At 40.5% G+C, this 23600-nt stretch overlaps 1 protein-coding gene across 1 annotated transcript in view; it reads right to left on the bottom strand.

Moving 5' to 3' along the window:
• Nucleotides 1-23600, bottom strand: part of USP34 (ubiquitin specific peptidase 34) — a 120981-nt gene that overhangs the window by 82330 nt on the left and 15051 nt on the right. The window contains exons 2-6 of the mRNA XM_072986991.2: nt 16588-16675; nt 14259-14682; nt 9832-9882; nt 7487-7636; nt 1535-1602 (exon numbers count right to left, since the gene is read on the bottom strand). Coding sequence (XP_072843092.2) covers nt 1535-1602; nt 7487-7636; nt 9832-9882; nt 14259-14682; nt 16588-16675 — 781 coding nt within the window. The remainder of the gene's footprint in view (nt 1-1534; nt 1603-7486; nt 7637-9831; nt 9883-14258; nt 14683-16587; nt 16676-23600) is intronic.

Raw genomic sequence — 23600 nt, 5'->3', positions numbered from 1 at the left:
GGCAGGATCCGGAGTGGGGTCTCGAGGCACCTCCGTGCCCAGGATTCCCCCTTCCGCTGCCACTTCCGGTTCCACTGCCAACATGACTGGCTGGTGCTTCCTCCTCCTCCCCCCCCCCCCGAGTTTGGGTACTCGAGCCAGAAAGGTTCGCCGCCACTGCTCTAGAGTGACTCGATTCAATCCAATGTATTTGTTTCAAAGATGGGTTATACCACACAGTGTCGATAATCTTCATTATGGAAGACAATACAGAAACTGTTACTGAGGCACTGCCCAAAAGACTGATTTGTCTTTGGGAGGCTCCTCTCGTTGGGAAGTAATCTGCAGGAGCTTTGCTGTGTGAACTGATAATTCAGAATGGGAAGTGCATATAGACTTCTGAAGGAGAAAGAGGATCAATGTGACCACAAGGCAGCATGTTGACAGTAACGCAAGACATACTGATGAAGCAACAGAGCATAAGAAAACCACATCAGAGTCAGGAGGAGGAGAATGGGAGACAACCAACTCATTCACATCTTCTTAATGTGTTGTACAAGCTTCTCAGTGTTAAGATGGTGGGAGGCAAAAATGCAATGGAAGTCGATGCAGCTATTTGAGTAAAAATGATTAGTACCGAGGTTGAAACACTGAGCAAACTAACATGTGAACTGGTACTGTAGCAAGGATAATATCTAACATGAGGACCAGCACTGAAGATAATGGGGTTGGCAATGGTACTGTGGCTCAAATGTGTCAATACTGTATTGTGAGCCATAACAATTACATAGAAATCTGTGTAGAGTTATCTGTGAAACAGACAGTTGCTGTGCTACCAGGAGAAGGCCTTAGTGCTGTGGAGAAGATACAGCTAACTGGTGAAGATGATGGTGAGATGAGTGCCTGGAATAATGGCAAGATGGACAACACAACAGAGAATATTAATGCACTGGCGTAAGACAATTAAGGATGTCCTTTTTTTTGGACTACAAATCCCAGAATTCTCCATTCTGGGAGTTCTACTGACAGACATCCTAAAGATACCTAAACTTGGCTTACTGATAGAAAGACCAAAACTGGAAGCCTGTTTTGGAACCAGCAGGTGACTTCCTAATATTTAGTGCACATGAGACACAAACAACTGAATTTCTGTTTGCTGACTCCCAAAAGACCACAGCAAAGGAATAAAACTGAGACAGACCTAAGGGATTGAGCAACCAGAATGTGCGGACAGGGAGAGCTAGCTGGAGCTTGAAGAGGGAGAGGCAATAAAACTACAGTGACACTGGTGTATATGGGTCTAATTGTTTAGAAACATGGGTACACAGAAGGCTACATGACAATCTGTGTAAATCCACACTTAGAAATGAAGCACAAAACCACTTGCACATATTGAAGCCATCTGTCCCACTCCTGACATCGCAAAAAATTACTGCAAACAATACCATTTCGTTTTTGTGATTATAATTTTATAGACAATGCCAGGATAGTTTGAAATTGTCAGCACATAGGAGAAAAGAAAACCCAGGAACAGAAAAGTATCTGTAAAACATACCTTATAACATAGGTCCTAAATGGTATAATGTGTTGCATAACAGCAGGTATGTGCAGCCATATTCTGATCTACATAAGCACAAAAATTAAATACAATTAATTTATTATACAAATAATCTATTGTCACTGTAAGTATATACACGGTATACCCATACAACGAAATTCACACAGGCACCCAGAGACCAGACCCACATGCACACACATAAAAAAAATCCCCAAACACTCCCTACCCACTAAAAATCCCCCACTAAGAATGCAAACCATCTACACCGCAGGCTAAGTAACACTGTCCAACTAACTATTCACTACTGGTGGTCTTTAAGCTCATTATTAAGCGCAATTATAGCTCTGGGATAAAAACTATTCAGAAAACGTAAACAGAATAAACTGACACATCACACAAGAATTAATATGCAATTCAAAGAAATTTTGCTACCAAAGGTTTGACATTTATTCTCTCTTCCTATTGTGCATTACAAATATGATCATGACAAATAGTAAAAGGGGACTTTTTTGCCAGGTTCCCCAGTGCCAGAATGGCAGTCTGAAAGGGAGCTGAAATTCCTGTGTGCCTTTATATTCCTACTGTCCCATCTGGACTACACAGCCTTATCTTGTCCAGATGTGTTGAAGCTCCAACTTTCAATGTTCCCAGCCTGCATATCTTGGCTAGGAAATGTGGGTTTTGTAGTCCAGCATATCTGGAGAGCTCAAGATTGGCAAAGTGCCACTGTATATGAGAGGAAACAAACTATTTTTTTCTAAACCAATTCCTGGTGCCTTTTACTTTTACTATACAGAGAAGGAAAGAAAGATCCTTCAACCAGGACTTGGCCCAAAAGTCTGGCAAAAAATTGTCACTACTACACCTTAAAAAAAACACACCTGACAGTCAATAACAACCAGTTCAGAATCTGTATAGGTCAAAGTGTTTCATATACAGTACATCATTTTAGGGAAGAATGGATGGCAAATCTTAACTGGGAACCTTGCTCACGATATATTTTTTCTTTTAATATTTTTAATGTTTTCAGAAAGTGATTCAGTGGACTGATCTTGTGGATAAGAGGGACTTACTGTATTTGAAATGTGGAGGTGGGGAAGGTTACTTAAAGCTTCACCTTGCATCCCTAACATCCCACCTGCTTTTTCCTGAACTCAAGTTTCAGAGGCTGGCTTGACACAGGACAAGAAAAAGCAGCTTGGGGATGAGAGATTTGCACCACTATGCACTATGAGGCGGTATACAAGCTGAAACAAATAAACAGAGTACCTGTAAAGTTTTGCTCCCATCCCACTGCTCTGCAGCAGAAAACCAGTGTTTTCTAGTGATATAAATATTAAGATTTATATCACCAGAAAACACTCAATTCTGCCCTCAGGGCTCCTGTTAACCTCCTGGTAAGACAGCCAAGTATTACAGTGGTGCCTCGCATTACGACGTTAATTTGTTCCAGCAAAATTGCTGTAGAACGAAAACGTCGTAATGCGAAAATAAAAAGCCCACTGAAATGCATTAAAACCCGTTTAATGCATTCCAATGGGCTGGAAACTCACTGTCCAGCGAAGATCCTCCATAGGGTGGCCATTTTCGGTGCATGTGCAGCTAGGAATCCGTCCCAGAAAACAGCGGGGAGCCATTTTATTTACCCGGCGGCCATTTTGAAACCGCCGATCAGATGGAGGAAAACCATCGTTTTGCAAAGAATCGGTTCCCGAAGCAGGGAACCAATCATCGCAAAGCAAAAAAAAAAAAAAAAAAAAAAAAAAAAAAAAAAAAAACCCACCATTCAGACCATTGTCATAATGCGGTTTTGTCGTAATGCGGGGCAATCGTAAAGCGAGGCACCACTGTATTTTCATTTTGTAGACCAAGGTCTGAGGGACAGCGGCTTGTCAGGTTCAGTCAGCTTATAGGGGAAAGCAAGCTCTGAAATTCTGTGCTTCCACGCTAATTTCCCCAATTGCTGCAGTATTAGAGTTCTACTACCCAACTGCCTGTCACTGGTTTGGTCCTCCAGTTCATGGTGAAAAAGACCTGTCTCCACTGGGACCAATGAGTTCATTTACTTTTCTCTATCTACTGCCTTTTACAGATGTCAAACACAGTCCAAGCTAGCAGTCCAAGCCACCTAGAGTGGTCTTTTAGACCAGATGGGCGGGGTATAAATCAAATAAATATATAAATCTTAGCTCAGTTCTGATATTTATATGTATACGTTTTCTTCAAAGAACATTCCTGCTTAAAAGAGGCATTCTTGGAAAAAAACTATCTACACAATGTTCCTATTAAATAATGAAAAAAGGCCACTGTAAACACCTGTGGCAGTGCAAACAAAGCACCATTCATTTCAGAAGTTCAGTCATATTTTAACATTTCATCTCAGCAGACAGGACACTTTTAAAAAGAATTTGGTGGGGGGGAATGCTCTGACAGATCTATTGCATTTTGCCATTGGGGGGAACCTTTTTATTCCAGTCAAGGTAATCTACTGAGACTCACACACACAAAAAGTCCCACACTATTTTTCAACAAGTCATGATGTCAAGGAGTTTCTGGTCCCATTTGAAACTGGGGGAGAAAATTGGAACTCTCTGTGGATCCAGAAAAGAAAAGATCCACTAATACTTCTTTTAATCCTCAAAATACAGGAATTTCCATGGGTAAAAAAAAAAGAAACAGGATCCTCTGAAATTATTCCATGTGTTTTTTTAAATAATCTACCTGGATTATGGTTAATAAGTATACTTCAGATGAAAAACCCTATTCAATCTACAGTATCCATGCAGTCATTTGCCAATGTGCTGATTCACCTGGTGGTTGTCTGGATGAAGTTAAACACTGATACTTATAAAGTTTACTGACTTTTCCCACTTCTATCCAGTGGTTTTCCATCAGAGGTGCTTGGATCTCATTTATATTTACAAATCAACTACTTGTGTTGCATCAAGACATGCCTAACATTGCTGAGTTTCATGGAACAAAAATATGTTGCTGTGGTGCTGTTTACTGCGAATTATTTTGGAACACACAACTTGATTTTTTAAAAGGGCAATACATTACTTGATGTTAACTTAGGGCAAATATTTTCCATTCAGTTTTGAAAGGAGTGCTGTCACCATTGTTCAATTTTATTATCCTGTTTTCGAGAGAAATCGCCATTTGGGTTCAATTTTAAAGCTCCTAGTTGTTCTGGAAGTATTTGAGAGAAAATGGGATCTCTTGTCACATGAGTGAATTGCTCTTAAGATAGGCCTTAGACTCTGAGAAGCCCAGGGGCTGAATGTTCAACAGAGCCCGCTCCTTTTTAATCACTTGCTCTTGTGTCAGTACCATTTTTTCCAATCTGGGGGAAAAAAACCTGAAAGTGCATATATTACTTTCAAAGAACACTGATATTTAACATAGGGAACAGAACGTTAAGCTTTCACAGATTGCCTGTAAGATTAAACTCAAAACAAATTATTGGTTTCACTTGCAGGGTATTAACACTTTTTTAGTCCTGAATATGGAACCTACTTTATTTTCACAATGAATCAACAAAATAAACACCAGTAAAGTAGAAAATGCTTTCACATAACATTAATCTATATTCATATTAAAAATTATCTCATGATTCCCTACGTTATTTAGAATTTTAATGACCTAATGTGCAATCCTTCCCTGGAAAAGACCCTGATGTTGGGAAAGTATGAAGGCAAGAGGAGAAGGGGACGACAGAGGACGAGATGGTTGAACAGTGTCATTGACGCAACCAACATGAATTTGGCCCAACTCCAGGAGGCAGTGGAAGACAGGAGGGCCTGGTGTGTTCTGGTCCATGGGGTCACAAAGCGTCGGACACAACTTAACGACTAAACAACAAATGTGCAATCCTAACCTCCTAATATTGCTTGTTGGGGGTGATTAGTATATGGCACAAGTGGCATTCTGAGAAACCACTATGCCCATCAAAGTGCAGATGGAAAACTACTACCAACATAGTCTCCAGACCGAAGATTTTGCGATGGTGGGAATGATGTTCCCATGCAGTGGGACTGAACTGGGCTCATCAGCTGTGCTATCCTGAAACTGACATAAGTTTCATCTTCACAGCTTTCAATGGGATGAAAATTTAAATTGCAAAGCTCCGACAGGCTGATGAAACCAAGGAAATGACCCTCCTTCAATGTCTTCCGCTCCAGCAACATGAACCAGCAGGGAGCGGAATTCCTGTGCTCCCTACCTCGGTTCTTCCTGGCATTCTCTGCCACTTGGGTTTGCTGCTTGACAAAAGTCTGCTCCCTTCAATATGCTGCTCTTTCAGAACATCCAAAACCAACTTGAGGCATTGTTAGCCATACTTGGGTTTACCTCACTGTGTCTCATTATAGACCCACCTGTATGAACTGGCTTGTAAGAGAAACTGATCAGTACAGGTAGAACAGTTATTTTCTAACTCCAAAGTTCTCTTTCCCAACATGGGGAACTGTCCACACTGTTTGTGAAACAAATCAAGGGCCAACATCCTGGTATAGGTAGGTATCCTGAGACATTATAGACTATAACTCCCTGAAGTCTCATGAAAATGGCTAATGCTCAAGAATCATGGGAGCTGCAGTCAAAAACATCCGAAAAGCACCAGGTTGGCTAACGCAGGTGAACAAGACACATACAAACACATAAAAAATTAAAACAAACTGAAAAAACTGTTCTGAAGGCTAAATCTAGTGTCAGTTCTGAGCACAGCAGATCCACTGAGATCAACAGAACTTAGGTTATTAGTGATCAACACCTCCCATTAAATAGGTCTATTTTATTCTAGTTGAAGTTAACAGTTGTTTGTTGTTGTGCACTCTGAAGCTAAGGTCCCAGAGAGAGATTATTGCTGCTGCTACTGCTGGCACAGAAGAGAGCAGGGTCAGTCAGTCAAAAGCAACCGCTACCTGAAAACATTTGAAATTAACTATTTTGGGGAACCCAAATGGATCGGGTTTGGCCACCTGAATTTTTCAAGAAAAGTTAGGAAGGAGAAAAAAATGTCATCTGGTAATCTTGCTGATGAAATCTGAGAAGAGCTGATTCTACTTCTGAGACTATTGAATCCGTCATTAATGCACTATCCCCAAACACAATTTATGTTAGTACTGTACATTTACCACTGTTGTAGTGGGCTTAAACTAATGAATTTTTCGCCACTTAGGTTTACAGAGATCATGTGAACAGCACTCAAAGGAAGTGTACTAGTCTCTCCCATCAGTGGTGACACAGCACCACCACGTGTGAGGTTCAGGCCTGACTTCAGAAGACATTTAACCTGAAAGCAAGACGAACTGAAACGATAAAAAAATATAATACAGTGGTGCCCCACATAGTGATGTTAATCGTTCCAGGATTAACATCGCTATCCGGATTTGTTGCTATGCGGGGGGGAAACCCATAGGAACGCATTAAACTCTGTTCCTATTGGGGAAAAACTCACCGCTATGCGGGGAATCCTCCATCCGGCCACCATTTTCGCCGCCCGGTAAGCGAGGGCAGGGCGTGGAAACGCTGCGGGCTGCCATTTTGGAACCGCCGATCAGCTGTTTGTAAAACATCGCAATGTGAAGATCGGTAAGCGAAACACTTACCGATCATCGCAATGCGATGTTTTCCCTATCTAAAACATTGCAATGCGATCGCATTAGCGATCGCAAAAAACCCGTCACTATGCGGATTCGTCGTTAAATGGTGCGCTCGTTAAGCGAGGCACCACTGTACTGCAAGCAGCCAAATTATTGTACCTAAACTGAGGATGGTTGCAAAGTTATGAGGATTAGATGTTTACCCAAGGCTATTCCTTCTGACTTTGGCTGCTAGGAACAGAACTCACATTAGCACAATGAAGTCTCTAGACATAAGACAACATTTCAAGCTATATTTGCTGCTTCCATGAATAAAAACAGTATAGAAATTTGGATGTGTACTTACGTTAGAGACCACAGTGATAAATGCATGTGCTATGAGAAACGGCAATGTCTCAGGGGTTCCGTATTCAAAACAGTCCTTCATGAGTGAAAGGCCATTTTTTCCACAAAACAAGCAAACATAGCGAAGCAAGTGCAATGGTACTTCTACATCCTATGAAAATAAGAACAGAATAAAAAATATTTCTCGCAAACATTCCAATGTGTTTATCTTAATTTTGCCTGCTCCAGTCGATTCTGTGGGAATGATATATGTCAGGTTGTACTTATTATGAATTTCTTTTGAATTCCTTTGAATTCCAGACAGAATTTAAGGTGGTGACTTTGATGTACACAGAGGTTTTGAAGATTTGGGCTCAGTATTCAGAAGTGAAAACTTCTGAAGGACCATGTTTCATATTCAGAGACAATTTTCAGACCTTGTATCACTAGGCGATAAAGCCAAAGTCTGGTATTTTGTAGAAATACAGTGCTAAAGGCACAGCATAAACTGAGCAGTATTTCTGACCACATACCGTGTTTCCCCGAAAATAAGACACAGTCATATATTAATTTTTGCTCCAAAAAAATACATTAGGGCTTGTTTCCAGGGTTTTTTTCATGTACAACAATCTATATTTATTCAAATGCAGTCATGTCATTTTCTTCTGGTTGCTGCATAATGGTGGAGGGTGGGGTTTCACTTAACTAGGGCTTAATTTTGGGGTAGGGCTTATATTACAAACATCCTGAAAAATCATACTAGGGCTTATTTTCAGATTAGGTCTTATTTTCGGGGAAACAGGGTAGTTACATTTATTAGTTGCAGTTCTGTTTCTGCTGTCAGTCCACATATCACAAGCCTGTGCAAGGTGTAATACGTAAAGCTGAACCAGGCTTCCCACCCCTAAACAGGAACCCAGAATCTTTCACAGATATGAATGGAACCTATGGGAAATGGGGGACTGACATTGTGCTTGGTCATTTGACATCCACAAAATAGGCATTATGCTCCACATCCTACACACAACCCCAAACACACTAACAAGGCCATGTTAGGCACAGGCAAACATTTATTTTGTTTATATATTTATAGAACTTCTAGCCCACCTGACTTAGTAAAATACTACTTGGGGCAGTTTATATAATTAAGCAAAACACACAAACTAAAATAATAAAAGAATGCATAGGTAATAGCAGAAACAAATAACAAGAAAAGCAGGAGGGTGACCAATGATTTCCACCTGGTGGCTGAGGTGAAACTAATTATATAAACCATAACGTAACAACAAAATATCCAGTAATATCATAAAATAATCAGTAATTGCAATAGAATACGAGTCTCAAAAATTAACCTAGGGTGATTTGTTTTTTTACTGGTCTTTTAAAGATCTACAGGGAGGGGGGCTGTCTAATTTATTCCACAGTGAGACTGACACTACAGAAAAAAACCTGGGTTTTAGTATTGTTTTTCCTTATTTGCCCTGAGGTAGGTACATAACCTACACAGACTGTATTTAATGAGTTCATGAGGAGTGTCACTAACCTCTTGCTTTTCTCGAGTGCAAGACCATCTCAGTAAATCTTGATGGAACGGCCAGAACTAAGGTGAAATTACCAAATATTTTTCTTTGAACACCACGCCTGGAGATGACAATGTCTGCAACACGTTCCCTGTGACTATGGCATTCTGCTCCTCGGGAGCTGCACCAAAATCCCACCACCTCTCTAAACCTGAGTTTCCCAACCTTAGGTTCCTAGATGGTCTTGGACTTCAACTCCCAGAAGTGGTGAAGGCTTCTGGGAGTTTTACTCCAGGAACATTTGGGGACCCAATGTTAGGAACAATTATTTTAAATGATGGATGGGTGAAGTACAGGGGCTGCTGGTCTACAACTCCCATTACTGTTGGCCAGCACAGCTAATGGTAATGAATGTTGGGCATTATAAGGTCAGCTGCAGGGTCAAACTCTGGCCACCCCATTCTGAGCTATAGACACCTAAATATTCTCATCTTCAGTGGCAAGGGTTAAGGTGGCAGGAAGATTCCTTGTAAACATCAAGAAAAGGAATGATTAAAAAGGTCACAGATTCAAACTTTAGGAAAGGCTGTGAAAAGACCCATCTGAAACCCTGAGGAGACAACGTCAGTGTCTCTGAAGAAGTGGTCTGCAGTCCAGCAAGTTTAATGCTAACAAAGATGGGACAAGACATCTTCACTTTCCTTTATAGTGCATTAGAGTATATTATACAGTACATATTATGAAGCAACACAAACCACTGGGATGGGGGAGGCTTCACTGAATAAAGCTACTGAGCTGCAATTTATTAGCTACATGTATCATACATATAGATATCAAATAAACTTACATTCATATCACAGAATGCCCCTAGTATATTGCTTTCTTGTGCAGAAATATCCTGTTAAAAGAATTAGAACTATTTAGCACATTAAAGTAAATCAATACATAAGCCAAAGGCTAACATACTTTATAAATACACACTAAAACAAAGACACATAAGAGCATAAGGAAATTTATTTAATCATTAGGACCAAGAAAATACTGTTTATTCTGTTACTTTTCTCCAACATCAGACTGTGGATTTCCTTGGGCAGCTAGAAAGTAATGTTTGGGTAGTGTATGGCATATTACCTTAATCCAGTGAGCCACAGATCACTAGATTCCTCACAAGGGTTCTTCTATCAGTGGCTAAAATCCTGTTGTGTCACTTATGCCTGGGAAAGGGTAGTGATGTCAGTGGCAGACAGAAATTACAGTATTAGTAATTCCGATTCCTATGCAGAGTAATACCCTTTTATCACTCCGAAGCAGTGAGAGCTACAATACAGAAGAAGGACATTTTTAATTACTGAAAATCTCCCCCTGCTGGTAATGACCATCTGGAGGTGGTCATTTTCAGTAATTCAAAACTTTCTACTTCTGTTCTGCAGCTCCTCACTGCTGATGTTATCGCCTTTCCACAGGATTAAGTAACAGAACAGAACTTCAGCCAGTATGAATGAACAAAATCATTTCGCTGCATAGTAGAACGAGAATGCAAAAACAGCCCAGGCCAGCTCAACTGTTATACAAGGACAACTATGATGCTCTGGTATGAGTAATATCACTTTAAAGGCCTAATTACATACCACTAAAGGTAAAGGTTCCCCTTGACATTTAGTCTAGTTGTGTCCGACTCTAGGGTGCTGTGCTCACCCTTGTCTCCAAGCCATAGAGCCAGCATTTGTCCGTAGACAGTTTCCGTGATCACGTGGCCAGCATGACTAGACACAGAACGCCGTTACCTTCCCACTGTGGTGGTACCTATTTACTGTATCTACTTGCATTTACATGTTTATGAACTGCTAGGCTGGCAGGAGGTGGGACAAGCAACGGGAGCTCACTCCGTCATGTGGATTTGATCTCATGACTGCTGGTCTTCTGACCTTGTAGCACAGAGGCTTCTGCGGTTTAACCCACAACACCATCACGTCCCACCACGTACATACCACTACACAGACGTTAATGGTCATACACTTCCAGTGTGCCTTGCAAACTGGTTTTTCCCTATTTTGTCCTGAAATAGTACCTGCTTAAGCTGCAACAGCACTATTATTCACCTGTCAGCAGCTGCCATCACTGTGATTTTGAATGATGTGGAATAATAACCTAGCCTTTCCCAAACTCAAAGAATCTTTCCTTTCTTTTCACAGATTTTAGAAACTTTTACTTTCACTTCTGACTAACCAAAGTGTGTTATATTATCGATATATGGCAAATGATGATTGGTGTTAACATTTAGTGTCCAACAAGACAAGTTTAAATTACAGTTTATTAATTTGGCTTATTTAAACTAACCATATTTAATAGTAATCATAAACACACACACCTCACTGCCATGAGAAGAGAGAGGGGAAGACTAGACTGTATTGTATTGTGGAAAACCATAACATGTGATGACCAAGCATAGGCAGTCTATCCTATTTATGCCATTAAATAAGGCAGAATAGCTATCCTTCGATAAAATAACAATTATGAAAAATTGGGGAAAAGTCATACAGTACTTCAGAGGTGAAGTACATGCAGAAGATTCTAGGTTCACTCCTTAGGATCTTCGATGAAGTAAAACTCCTTGCGAGCTACTGCCACTCAGTATAGACAATCCTGGGCTACATTCACAAATAATGAAGTCTAAAATTGAACCAATGAATGGCCTGGGCCTCCGAAAAGCGTTAACATTCTACCTCACCAGCGAATCATAAGCAATTCTAGCCTGAACTTAACACAAACTGCTGAAACACTGGTGAAAAAACTCAGCACCCATCACAGATTGTTCAAGCCATGTCAGGTGACCTCATGAGCCCCAAAGCTTCCAGAAGTACAACACCCCTAAGACAACTCTTTGAAAAGAGAATGTACAGGGCACTTTACTCTGCTGTTAAATGCTACCCGCTGTCTCCTCTGTATCATGAACCTGTTCCTTCCCAAAGTACAGAAGGCTGAGCCTTTTCAGCACCTGGATATTTTAACATATCTAAACACATGGACTGGTATGTTTGAATTTCCAATAGCATCTGAAAATAAGTGCCAACGTGAATAATATGTAATAGGAGGCTGAAATATTAAAAATTTATTCCAGATCAATGATCAGAAGTATTGGCATAGAAGGCGATTTCTGATCCACAAAAAACAAACAAGCAAACAAAAAAGGCCCAGTTCACCAGTAGTATAGTAATTAGTGGACAAGCTGGGCAGCTGAAGAATGCTAAAAATGTCACCAGGCTGAAGAGAGACAAAGTTCACAGCATGAAAGGTGGCTAAGAACCATGCTCAAAGGTGAGAGTTTAATTTAAAGCCAGTATGAAGTAGTCATTTATCTGAAACAAGAGTGGAAGGGTTGGATTCAAATTCCTGCTAAGATGTACAGCTCACTGAACGGCCTTGAGCCAGTCATCATCAGTTACTCTGAAAATAAAATTAGGTAGCCCCTAAAAAGTTGTTAAAGTGCATAGAGAAAGAGATACAACACAGAGATTTCCATCCGAACACTGTCTTCGTCTTACCCACTTCCAGCCAAAGAAAAATACTGGCTGGAGATTATTTCAGCGGGAAAATATGAGATGTGTATAAAAACATGACATAAGTCAAACTGTATCTAAACTTTTGGTTGTCCCATGAACTACAGAAGTCAGGGGGAAGTATCCACAGGTATATAAGCTATTTGTAATGGGGGAAAGAAAAGGATTAGGATAATCATCTTCCCTCAATCAACCTATCCCACTGTTATGCCATTTTCACATCTCTCACTACAAGGGCTGGATCAGACAGAATGCTTATAAGGGACAAACACACAACAGAATACCCAAACCAAAAAAGTGGGTCACTGTGGTTTAGCAGTTGGACGAACAGCAGGGAGATCCAAGTTCTAGTCCTCACTAAGCCATGAACTCAACGGGTGACCTTAGTATGTTGTCTCTGTCTCTCAGACTAACCTTCTTCGCAGGTTATTATGAATATAAGTGCAAGAAATATTTATAGGCATAATTTCAGAGGGGAATTGCAGAAGCCAAGCACCCTTCTGCTATAACACATCACACTCCACTTCTGGGAATTATTTCTTTTTCAGCCATACTACTGGGCCAAAATGCCTAGTAAACTTCACGCTTAAATGGCAGCAATTAAAGAGTCTGTAAAGCTAGGTTGTAGCTCTTAGATTTCTTAAAATGCACACATTTCCTTTAACGCTGTGTGTTTTAACCTTATATAGCCTTAAACACAAATATCTGAAACCTTCTTGGATATTTTGGAAGTCCATGCTTCCATTTCTGAGCTATTACTAAAATTGTAGCACAATCTGGACAGATTCAATTATCCTAAATTTACCTCTACAAAAAGGATGTGCATTTATTCACATGAATCATATTTAAAATAATGACATCAAGAAGCTGGCACCATGTTTCCCCAAAAATATTAATTTTTGCTCCAAAAAATACATGGGGGCTTATTTTCAGGGGAATGTTTTATTTTTTTCATGTACAGCAATCTACATTTATTCAAATACAGTCATGTCATCTTCTTCTGGTTGCTGCACAATGGTGGAGGGCGGGGTTTCACTTAACATGGGCTTATTTTTGGGGTAGGGCTTATATTACGAGCACCCTGAAAAGTCATACTACGGCTTATTTTCAGGTTAGGTCTTATTTTGGGGGAAACAAGGTATATACAACACCAAACATTCCAAGGTTACATCATGAAGCAGAACCCACTGTGTAAACTGCAGGCTCTGAAGAGGATGTTGCCAATGATGTAAATTCTAAGTACAGAAATTCAATGTATGATGTATTCACATCAATCTACAGAAAATATGCTTACAAGGATTCTAATCATTTTGGCAACAGTAATGTTTGGTCCAGTTCTTTCATTCATTTCCTGATTATTCTCTTGTAATCTACATTGCTTGTGGGATGGGGGGAATAGTAATATTCTCCAGCTATATGATATCCATCAGTTTCACAAAAATTGTATTACTGTACATTTAAATAACAACAACTAAACTGTAGACCTTTAACTCATGCTATGTTTCCAGCATGGATCATGCTTAAGAGAATACCTCAAAAATTCCAGACTAAAATACATTTCAAATGAAGGCTACTCAATTATAACACAAATGTTTATTGCCATATTTAATTATGTCCAGGATTCAAAGCTGATTTTTACTTCAGTTTATTCAAAAAATCAAAACAAAACCAAACCAGGAGGCGAGATATGTTAACTATCAGTTAGAAGAATATGTACCTCTATTGTAGGATGTGTATTATGCTTGTAAGCAGTATACAGAGGAAACTGGATCTGAAAGATTTTTGCTACACAAAGCAATAGTTTTTCCTTTTCCTCAGTACTCCATATGCTGAAGGCATCAGTGCCCTTTATGGGTTCTTCTTCTGTCAGGATACAAATTCTCCCAGAGTCTAACTTTTTCTCTGTGGATTTGTGTCCTCCACCATTTTCTTCTTCTCCATGAGATTCTCTCTCTACATTCAGTGCCTCATCAGATGGATTATTCTCATCTTGCCACGCTGAGTCGAGGTTAATAGTGCAATGTTTACACAGCTGGTCCCGAAGAGCTTGAACTTGGGCAATTACTAAGTTTATAAGTGCACACACAACTTGGTTGAAGATCTCCAAATGCTTATATTCCTTGAAACAGCACAGACATTGCCTGTTTAAAAATGTATTTAAAGTGGTGAACCAAAAGAGAAAAATCATACAGTACTTCAGAAACAGTCAGCAGTACCACTGCATAATTAAAAAAAGTGGTTGTAATGTAATATATACAGTACACACACACACACACACACACACATACATATATACATACACACATATACATATACACACACACACACAAAATCACAATCTTGTCCCAGGCATTTGTAAAACCATAAAACATGTTATGAATCTGGTGTCTTGAGAAATGAAATATGGCAACACACATTCCCTGAACTCTTTTTCATTCCCAATCCACATGGGCACCAATCTGCTCTATAGCTGCCTCCAGAGCTGATGACGGGGGTGAGATAGGAAATCCATTCTGCTAAGGGATATTATTTGGTGACTGGCAGCATGCCAGTCATTTTTTTAAATAATAAGCTATAAATTTACGTTGCTGCTTACAGGATTCGTCAGTGTCCAGTGCAAAGCAGGAGCCAAATATACACCCGGTGTCAGGGAACGTTAGAAACAATGAGATATTGATGCTATTTCTGACTTTCTACAATGACAAACACTCTTTCTTTGCCAGAGGACCTCAAAGGGTATCATTCCTTTCTTATACCTGACACAAAATTATCTTCAAGGAATTTGGAAGAAGGGAAAATCAGTATGTGTTGAATATCCAGGAAACAGGCCACCAACTATGTTACATTCACTAGCAAAGGCCTTTGGGATTTAAAAAAAATCACAATCACACATTTATATATTTATATATGATTCACAGTGAAGTGAATGGTAGCAAAAACTAAAATTCACAGGAAGCTGAAGTGAAGCATGAGCTTTATAGTTATGGGTGGTTTGTTCAAGGAGACCATCTGTTTTGTTCAAGATACTCAAAAGCAACAACACTTCTACTGTTCTTCAGCAGAAAGAACATCCTGTAGAATGTCCTTTCCAAAGAGTCTCATCTGGCATGGATGCTGCAAATCCTCACAGTACCAGAGGGAAGACCTTTTATTAGTGTTTTCTGATCTCATAACTCTTGTGCGCTGCTGATGGTTTTACATTTGTATTATGTGCTGCAGCATTTTCACCCTCTGCTGCTGGTTTTGTTAAGTACTGTTTTTATCAGTTTTATTGTTTGCATTATGCTTTTCATACACCACATACCATTCACAGAACTCCAGTTAGCAGGCAGTCTAAAAGTGCAAGTAAATTAATAAAACCAGAAACACCTAACCTAGTTATCATAAATGTTTTTCTTTTCTATTCTTTTCTTTGGCAAAGCCATACTCAGCGGGGACAGAAATTCCCACATTCCAAGAGATTTATTAGATGTGAGTGAATAGAAGCATCTGCTCCTTCTATACAACTAGAGTGTTCCACAAACCCTCAGTTCACTGTGCAGTCAGAATGTAAGAGTTTTCCCACCAATCACAGTCTCTTTCCAGGAACACTTCTGAGTTGAAAAAATTACTATTTGTACTCTCACCAAAGCTCTGAGTACCTTTACCCATTATAATGTGGGTTTTCTATTCAAGCACAGTATATTGTAAGCATTCAATGAAAATAATGCTTCAGTAGTTGAAATTGAAACCTTTCTAAACATGGTAAGTTGGTTTTCGCTTTTGATAATTCTGGCAACAGCTGTTTTTCAAATGGATAAGACCTCATAATGAATCTTTAATTTTACATGTAATTATAAATAAGTGCATTTCACCTTTTCCCTACATTTCTGCATAAAATAAGCCTTTGTGGGGTTTTTTACAAGGTGCAACTTAATACTCCGCCTTCATAATAATCACCAAGCCACAATCTTTTCAATGCTTAAGACTATACAATTTTAACAGAAGGTACCTACACATACAGATACTTCATGAATTATGATCACTTTTAAAATAACTAAATTTACCTCTGTGTCCAAGAATTGATATAAGCAAAAACTTTGAGTGCATGTTCTTTTCTGAGCTGCAGTCCATCACCGCCTTCAATGTCGGATACTAAGGAAAAATAATAGAATCATCAATGCAATGAAGCAGACAGCTCTCTGTTAAAAGTAAAGCAAGATAAATTTTCTTTTTACTAAATGATTCTGGAAAGAACCAGGAGGGGGGAAATTATGATTAGCACTTTCTAAAGTCAGCATTTTAGTCAGCTCACTTTTCCAGGGAGACTTCCTGGAAAAGACCCTGATGTTGGGAAAGTGTGAGGGCAAGAGGAGAAGGGGATGGCAGAGGACGAGATGGTTGGACAGTCATCGAAGCTACCAACATGAATCTGACCCAACTCCAGGAGGCAGTGGAAGACAGGAGGGCCTGGCGTGCTCTGGTCCATGGGGTCACAAAGAGTCGGACATGACTTAACAACTAAACAACAACAAAAGTCAGGTTCAATGTCGAGCCTCGTGGCGCAGTGGTTAAACCACTGTACTGCAGCCAAAACTGTGCTCACGACCTGGGGTTCAATCCTAGGTAGCCAGCTCAAGGTTGACTCAGCCTTCTATCTTTCCGAGGTCGGTAAAATGAGTACCCAACTCACTGGGGGAGCAATATGTAGCCTGCATAATTAACTTGTAAACCACCCAGAGAGTGCTTGAAGCGCTATGGGGTGGTATACAGTGGTGCCTCACTAGACGATGATAATCCGTTCCACTGAAATCACTGTTTAGCGAAATCATTGTCTAGCGAAAAGCATTTCCCCATTGGAATGCATTGAAACCTGTTTAATGCATTCCAATGGGGAAGAATCGTCGTTGTCTAGCAAAGATCGGCTATAGAAAAAGCCGCTTTGCGAACCGCTGATCAGCTGTTTAAGTCGCTGTCTTGCGAAGCTTAGGTCCCGAAAATACCTGTTTTGCGAGTGCGGAGGAAGCTGTCAAAATTGTTGTCTAGCAAAAACTGGTTTGCGAAGCAGGGACCAAACACTGTCCAGCGAAATTCCCCCATAGGAATCACTGTTTTGCGAATCGCTATAGCAATCAGAAAAAGTCAATGTCTAGTGAAAAAACTGTCATGCAGGGTAACTGTCTAGCGAGGCACCACTGTATAAGCAGCACGCTTTGCTTTGCTTTTTTTAGCATAGTATATATTTTTTAGAGTTGAAGAAAGCAATTTATAGTAATACTTAATTGTACTGATAGGAGTACAAGAATTTGATGAAGAACTTATCTAACTTGGAAAACATTACTGCCAAAGAAAATTTTGCTTGGGGAGTTATTAAGTTTATAGTAGAAGCCTGACTGGGGTCTTCTATCAAAACTAAAACCAAAGTGCTAGAATCTGCTTAGAAATAATCTCTTTCTGTAATCAAGAATGCAAGCAGCATCAAGTTGGAAATAGGAGGTAAGAAGTTCTGGATGCATAAACACACAACAGCAAGCCATGCATCCTGATTATTAAGAATGGGAAGCCAGGTTTAAACCATGATTTGAAAATTGAGTTACAATGTTTGCCTTGTTTCAGAGCAATTAAATGCAGCCCTAACTTTTCATCTCCCTGGTTGTTTACAGGGCTGTGCAAAGGAATGAGCAAGGGCAAAGTGAACAGGTTATGTGCACTTCCATGACGTTCAAGCACCTCCTGGTTTAGTAAGCTAGGATATGCTACCACTAGATCGATGAAGAAATGGCAGAACATAGAGGCAATAGGAATTATCAAGAGTGACTGGAACTCAATCACATTGGTAAAAGATTTTGAAAGCACTGCAGGAAGACTCTGCCTATTATACAATATACAGCCATGGCCAAAAATATTGGCACCCTTGCAACCACAACATTTGCAACTGCAGCAATTTTCTGAAAGAAGGGTTGCATTTTCTGACAGAATTGCAAGGGTGCCAATATGTCTGGCCATGACTATACCTGAATACACCTTCTTACATGTGTCCTTTTTTCTGTCTACAGCAGGGGTCTCAAACATGCAGCCCGGGGGCCATTTGTGGCCCCCCAGATGATAGTTTGTGGCCCTTGCCTTGCCTGCCCACCAAAAGCGCCCTCACATCCTCTGCTGTCAAGAGTAAAAAAAAAGCCTTGCCTCGCTCGCCGGCTCTCTCCCAAGACAGCACCTCTTGCACCCTCCATCCAGAACTGCAGCCTGCCAGCCAGCCCACCTGTCTGTCGGCTAAAGAAACTCCTGGGCGGCTTCCTCGGGCTCTTGCTCCACTTGGCGGAAAATCTGATGCGGCCCAGCCTCACCCAGACTCTGCCTCTAGCGGCCCCCAGGTAAATTGAGTTTAAAACCCCTGGTCTACAGGGTCAGGATGAGCTCTCACTTGTCCAACAGTAAACCAAAATCACAGGAAACTCAGCATGCAGTGTGCTATATTTCAACCAGTATCTGCAGGATTTTGGCCTAATATTACAAACTATCAATAGTTAGTTTAAATGTGACCTATTGTTACCTGGGTGACTGCAGTGAAAAACTCACATACATATGGTAAATATTTCAGTTCTTAAACTGCACAGTAATTGTCCTCAAAAGGAGAAAGTACAGTGGTGCCTCAACTTACAGATCCCTACTTATGAAAATTTTGAGTTATGGAAAGCTCCGGCTGCAAAATTTTGGTTCGACTTGCAGCTGGAGCTTCCACTTACGAAAGGAAAAAGGCAGAGGGAAAGGGCGGGAAATTCACACTGTTGGTGGTGAAGAGGATGCTTCTTCGCCCCAACGGTTAGGAAAAAGGAGGCTCAGCCTCCCGGGCTTCCCTGCTGCTGCGACCATGGAGGTAGCGGTGACCCAGCGCCGGGAGGCTTGAGCCCAGCGGCGAGAGGCTTCAATTGTCTGGGTTTCTTCGGACGCTTCGCCGTCCTCTGCCATTTGAATTTCCCGCCATGGGCCCACGGAGGGTGGCGTGGAGCAAGCGGGAGGCGAGCCAGGAGGCAAGCAGCTGAAGAAACCCAGACAGCTGAAGCCTCTCGGCGCTGGGCAACCGCTGCCTCCGCTGTGGCCACGGGCGAGTGGCCGAAGCACCCAGGCCAGAAATCAGAATCTGGTCAATAGTTTTCCAAATCACTTTCATTTTTACTGGGTTATGCAAGAGCTTTTCAATGGGAGTTGCATTACTACCTCTTTTAAGAGAGCTGGCCAGCCTTCATGTAAGAAAAATCCTGCACTGCTAATACCATTCTCTTGTGACTAACTCTACAGAAGGCAGGATGGGAAATTTTCAATAAGTAACTGGGCCCCTGAGAGCTCCCAATCTGCATTCCAGTCAACAATTGAAAGTTCTCAAAGGAAATAGAATGGACTGCAAAACAAGTTTGCAATGCGGCAGCATTTCAAGTAAAATTAGAAATGTATTGTTATGAAGGCTTTCGGGTATCTTACTTAAGACTGGACCAGATGAATTACTCCCTACTTAGCTGAATGTATAATTTGAATATACACCATTCCTGTTCCCTATAATTCACCATCTATTTTCATAACCTAAATAATCAACTAGAGAAATCTATAGTTACAGAGACAAATGATATATTTCATAATAGATCTGCCATCTTACCCAAAAATGGAACAAAATCAAGAAGAAAAAAAAGCAAACAGCCGCTGCCACAATCATACTACTGCCTTTTGTATACACAATGGCCTTGTTGTGTACACAGTTGTCAAAATATATCTACTAATACAAACACAAGCACTCTTTTCCAACAACACAAGAGGCGACACTACACATGGACATCACCAGATGGGCAATACCGAAATCAGATTGATTATGTTCTCTTCAGCCAAAGATAGAGAAGCTCTATATAGTCAGCAAAAACAAGACCTGGGGCTGATTGTGGCTCTGATCATCAGCTTCTCATAGCAACATTCAAGCTTAAACTGAAGAAAGTAGGAAAAACCACTGGGCTAGTCAGGTATAATCTAAACCAAATCCTTTATGAGTAGACAATGGAAGTGAAGAACAGATTTAAGGAACTAGACTTGGTGGACAGAGTGCCTGAAGAATTATGGACGGAAACTCGTAACATTGTACAGGAGGCAACAACAAAAACGATCCCAAAGAAAAGGAAATGCAAGAAAGCAAAGTGGCTGCCCAACGAGGCCTGACAAATAGCAGAGAAGAGAAGGGAAACAAAATGCAAGGGAGATAGGGAAAGTTACAAAAAATTGAATGCAGACTTCCAAAGAATAGCAAGGAGAGATACAAGAGGGCCTTCTTAAACGAAAAGTGCATAGAAATAGAGGAAAATAATGGAAAGAGAAAAAGCAGGGATCAGTTCAAGAAAATAGGACATATTAAAGGAACATTTTGTGCAAAGATGGACATGATAAAGGACCAAAATGGTAGGGACCTCACAGAAGCAGAAGACATCAAGAAGAGGTGGCAAGAATACACAGAGGAATTATACCAGGACAACCCAGATAGTGTGGTTGCTAACCTTGAACCAGACATTCTGGAGAGCGAAGTCAAGTGGGCCTTAGAAAACTTCTCTAACAACAAGGCCAGTGGAGGTGATGGCATTCCAGTGGAACTATTTAAAATCTTGAAAGATGACGCTTTTAAGGTGCTACATTCAATATGCTAGCAAGTTTGGAAAACTCAACAGTGGCCAGAGGACTGGAAAAGATCAGTCTACATCCCAATCCCAAAGAAGGGCAGTGCCAAAGAATGCTCCAACTACTCATTTCACACGCTAGCAAGGTTATGCTCAAAATCCTCCAAGGTAGGCTTCAGCAGTATGTGGACCGAGAACTCCCAGAAGCACAAGCTGGATTTCGAAGGGGCAGACGAACTAGGGACCAAATTGCTAACATGCGCTGGATTATGGAGAAAGCCAGAGAGTTCCAGAAAAACATCTACTTCTGCTTCATTGACTATGCAAAAGCTTTTGCCTGTGTCGACCACAACACACTATGACAAGTTCTTAAAGAAATGGGAATGCCTGACCAACTTGTCTATCTCCTGAGAAATCTATATGTGGGACTGGAAGCAACAGTTAGAACTTGATATGGAACAACGGATTGGTTCAAAATTGGGAAAGGAGTACGACAAGGCTATATATTATCTCCCTGCTTATTGAACTTATATACAGAGTATATCATGCGAAAGGCAGGACTGGATGAATCCAAAGCTGGAATTAAGACTGCTGGAAGAAATATCAACAACCTAAGATATGCAGATGATACTACTCTGATGGCAGAAAATGAGGAGGAATTAAAGAAAGAACTTCTTAATGAGGGTGAAAGAGGCGAGTGCAAAAAATGGTCTGAAGCTCAACATCAAAAAAAAACCAAAAAAAAACCAAACCTAAGATCATGGCCACTGGTCCCGTCACCTCCTGCCAAACAGAAGGGGAAGATATGGAGGCAGTGACAGATTTTACTTTCTTGGGCTCCCTGATCACTGCAGATGGGGACAACAGCCATGAAATTAAAAGATGCCTGATTCTTGGGAGGAAAGCGATCACCAACCTCAACAGCATCTTAAAAAGCAGAGACATCACCTTGCCAATGAAGGTCTGCATAGTCAATCCCATGGTTTTTCCAGTAGCAATGCATGGAAGTGAGAGCTGGACCATAAAGAAGGCTGACGAAGAACTGATGCTTTTGAATTGTGGTGCTGGAGGAGACTCTTGATAGTCCCCTGGACTACAAGGAGAACAAACCTATCCATTCTCAAGGAAATCAACCCTGAGTGCTCACTGGAAGGACAGATCCTGAAGCTGAGGCTCCAATACTCTGGCCATCTCATGAGAAGAGTCCCTGGAAAAGGGAGGGCAAGAGGAGGGCAAGAGGAGAAGGGGACGACAGAGGACAAGATGGTTGACAGTGTCATTGAAGCTAGCAACATGAATTTGACCCAACTCTGGGAGGCAGTGGAAGACAGGAGGGCCTGGCGTGATCTGGTCAATGGGGTCACGAAGAGTTGGACACGACTTAATGACTAAACAACATCTACAAAAGGGTGTCGTTTCCAAGGTGTGATGTCCAGCTTGCATTAAAAAAACCTGTAGGTTGCTTTGAAATGGAAGAACACAAAGAACATACTACCTGTGAAATGATGATACTTATGATTTATTGATTAAATTTATATCCTGCCCATTTAGACAACGTCTACTCTGGGTGGCCAACAATAAAAAACCTAAAAACAATCTAATATATCAAACAACAATTTAAGAACAAATAGCAATATCATTCAAGATGGGAAAACAGAAATCAGAATAAGAGTCACTGTTCCAACAGCTGTGAGGCTTAAAGCCTGTAGTCCATAAGCACAAGTGATGGCTGCCCTTGTTGGGGTGGAGTTAAGCAGAAAAGCAAAGATGGGATCTCTGACCTTTCCACTAGTGCAGATAGCTGGATGCATGTCAGAACATGAATGAATGCTGAACACAAAAGTATAATCTTTAAACTGCCATTTAAGTAAAATGTTCAGTATCATTTTAAAACTCTAGTGCCACTTCTCAATGGTTTAATTTTCAAAATTTCCTCTTGCTAAGGAACATCCAGAGCGCATAGCACTTACTCAGTATTAAAAAAGCTGCAACTCTGCATAAACAATATTTAACTAGACCCGATCACATCATAGGGACCCGGGAACATTTTTTTTTTGGTTCCCAGTTCTCACTACAGCCTTGACAATGAGCAAAATACTGTATACATAAAATTAAATTATCATGCATCAACTGAACAAAATCCACTGATATTTTCACTTTCGATTTTTTAAACTAATAGTCCTTTTAATTTTTTTCAATGCAGAGTACCACAAATTCTTCAAAAAACAAACAAACAAAATGCTACAGCTGTTTCAAAAGCAAAAGGAAATAAAGATAATAAAACAGATGGCAAAAGTCAAGTCAGATACATTATGTGTTTCTGAATAATGCATTAAGGTCAAGAGTCAGACTTGGAAGACATTACACATAGGGTGTATTACAAACAAAAGGACTGTAGATGACCTACAATTTTAGAAGACACTTCCATTTCT

Source organism: Pogona vitticeps, chromosome 1 (genome assembly GCF_051106095.1).
Source record: "Pogona vitticeps strain Pit_001003342236 chromosome 1, PviZW2.1, whole genome shotgun sequence".
Classification (NCBI taxonomy): domain Eukaryota; kingdom Metazoa; phylum Chordata; class Lepidosauria; order Squamata; family Agamidae; genus Pogona; species Pogona vitticeps.
This window is presented reverse-complemented; position numbering and strand designations above follow the sequence as displayed.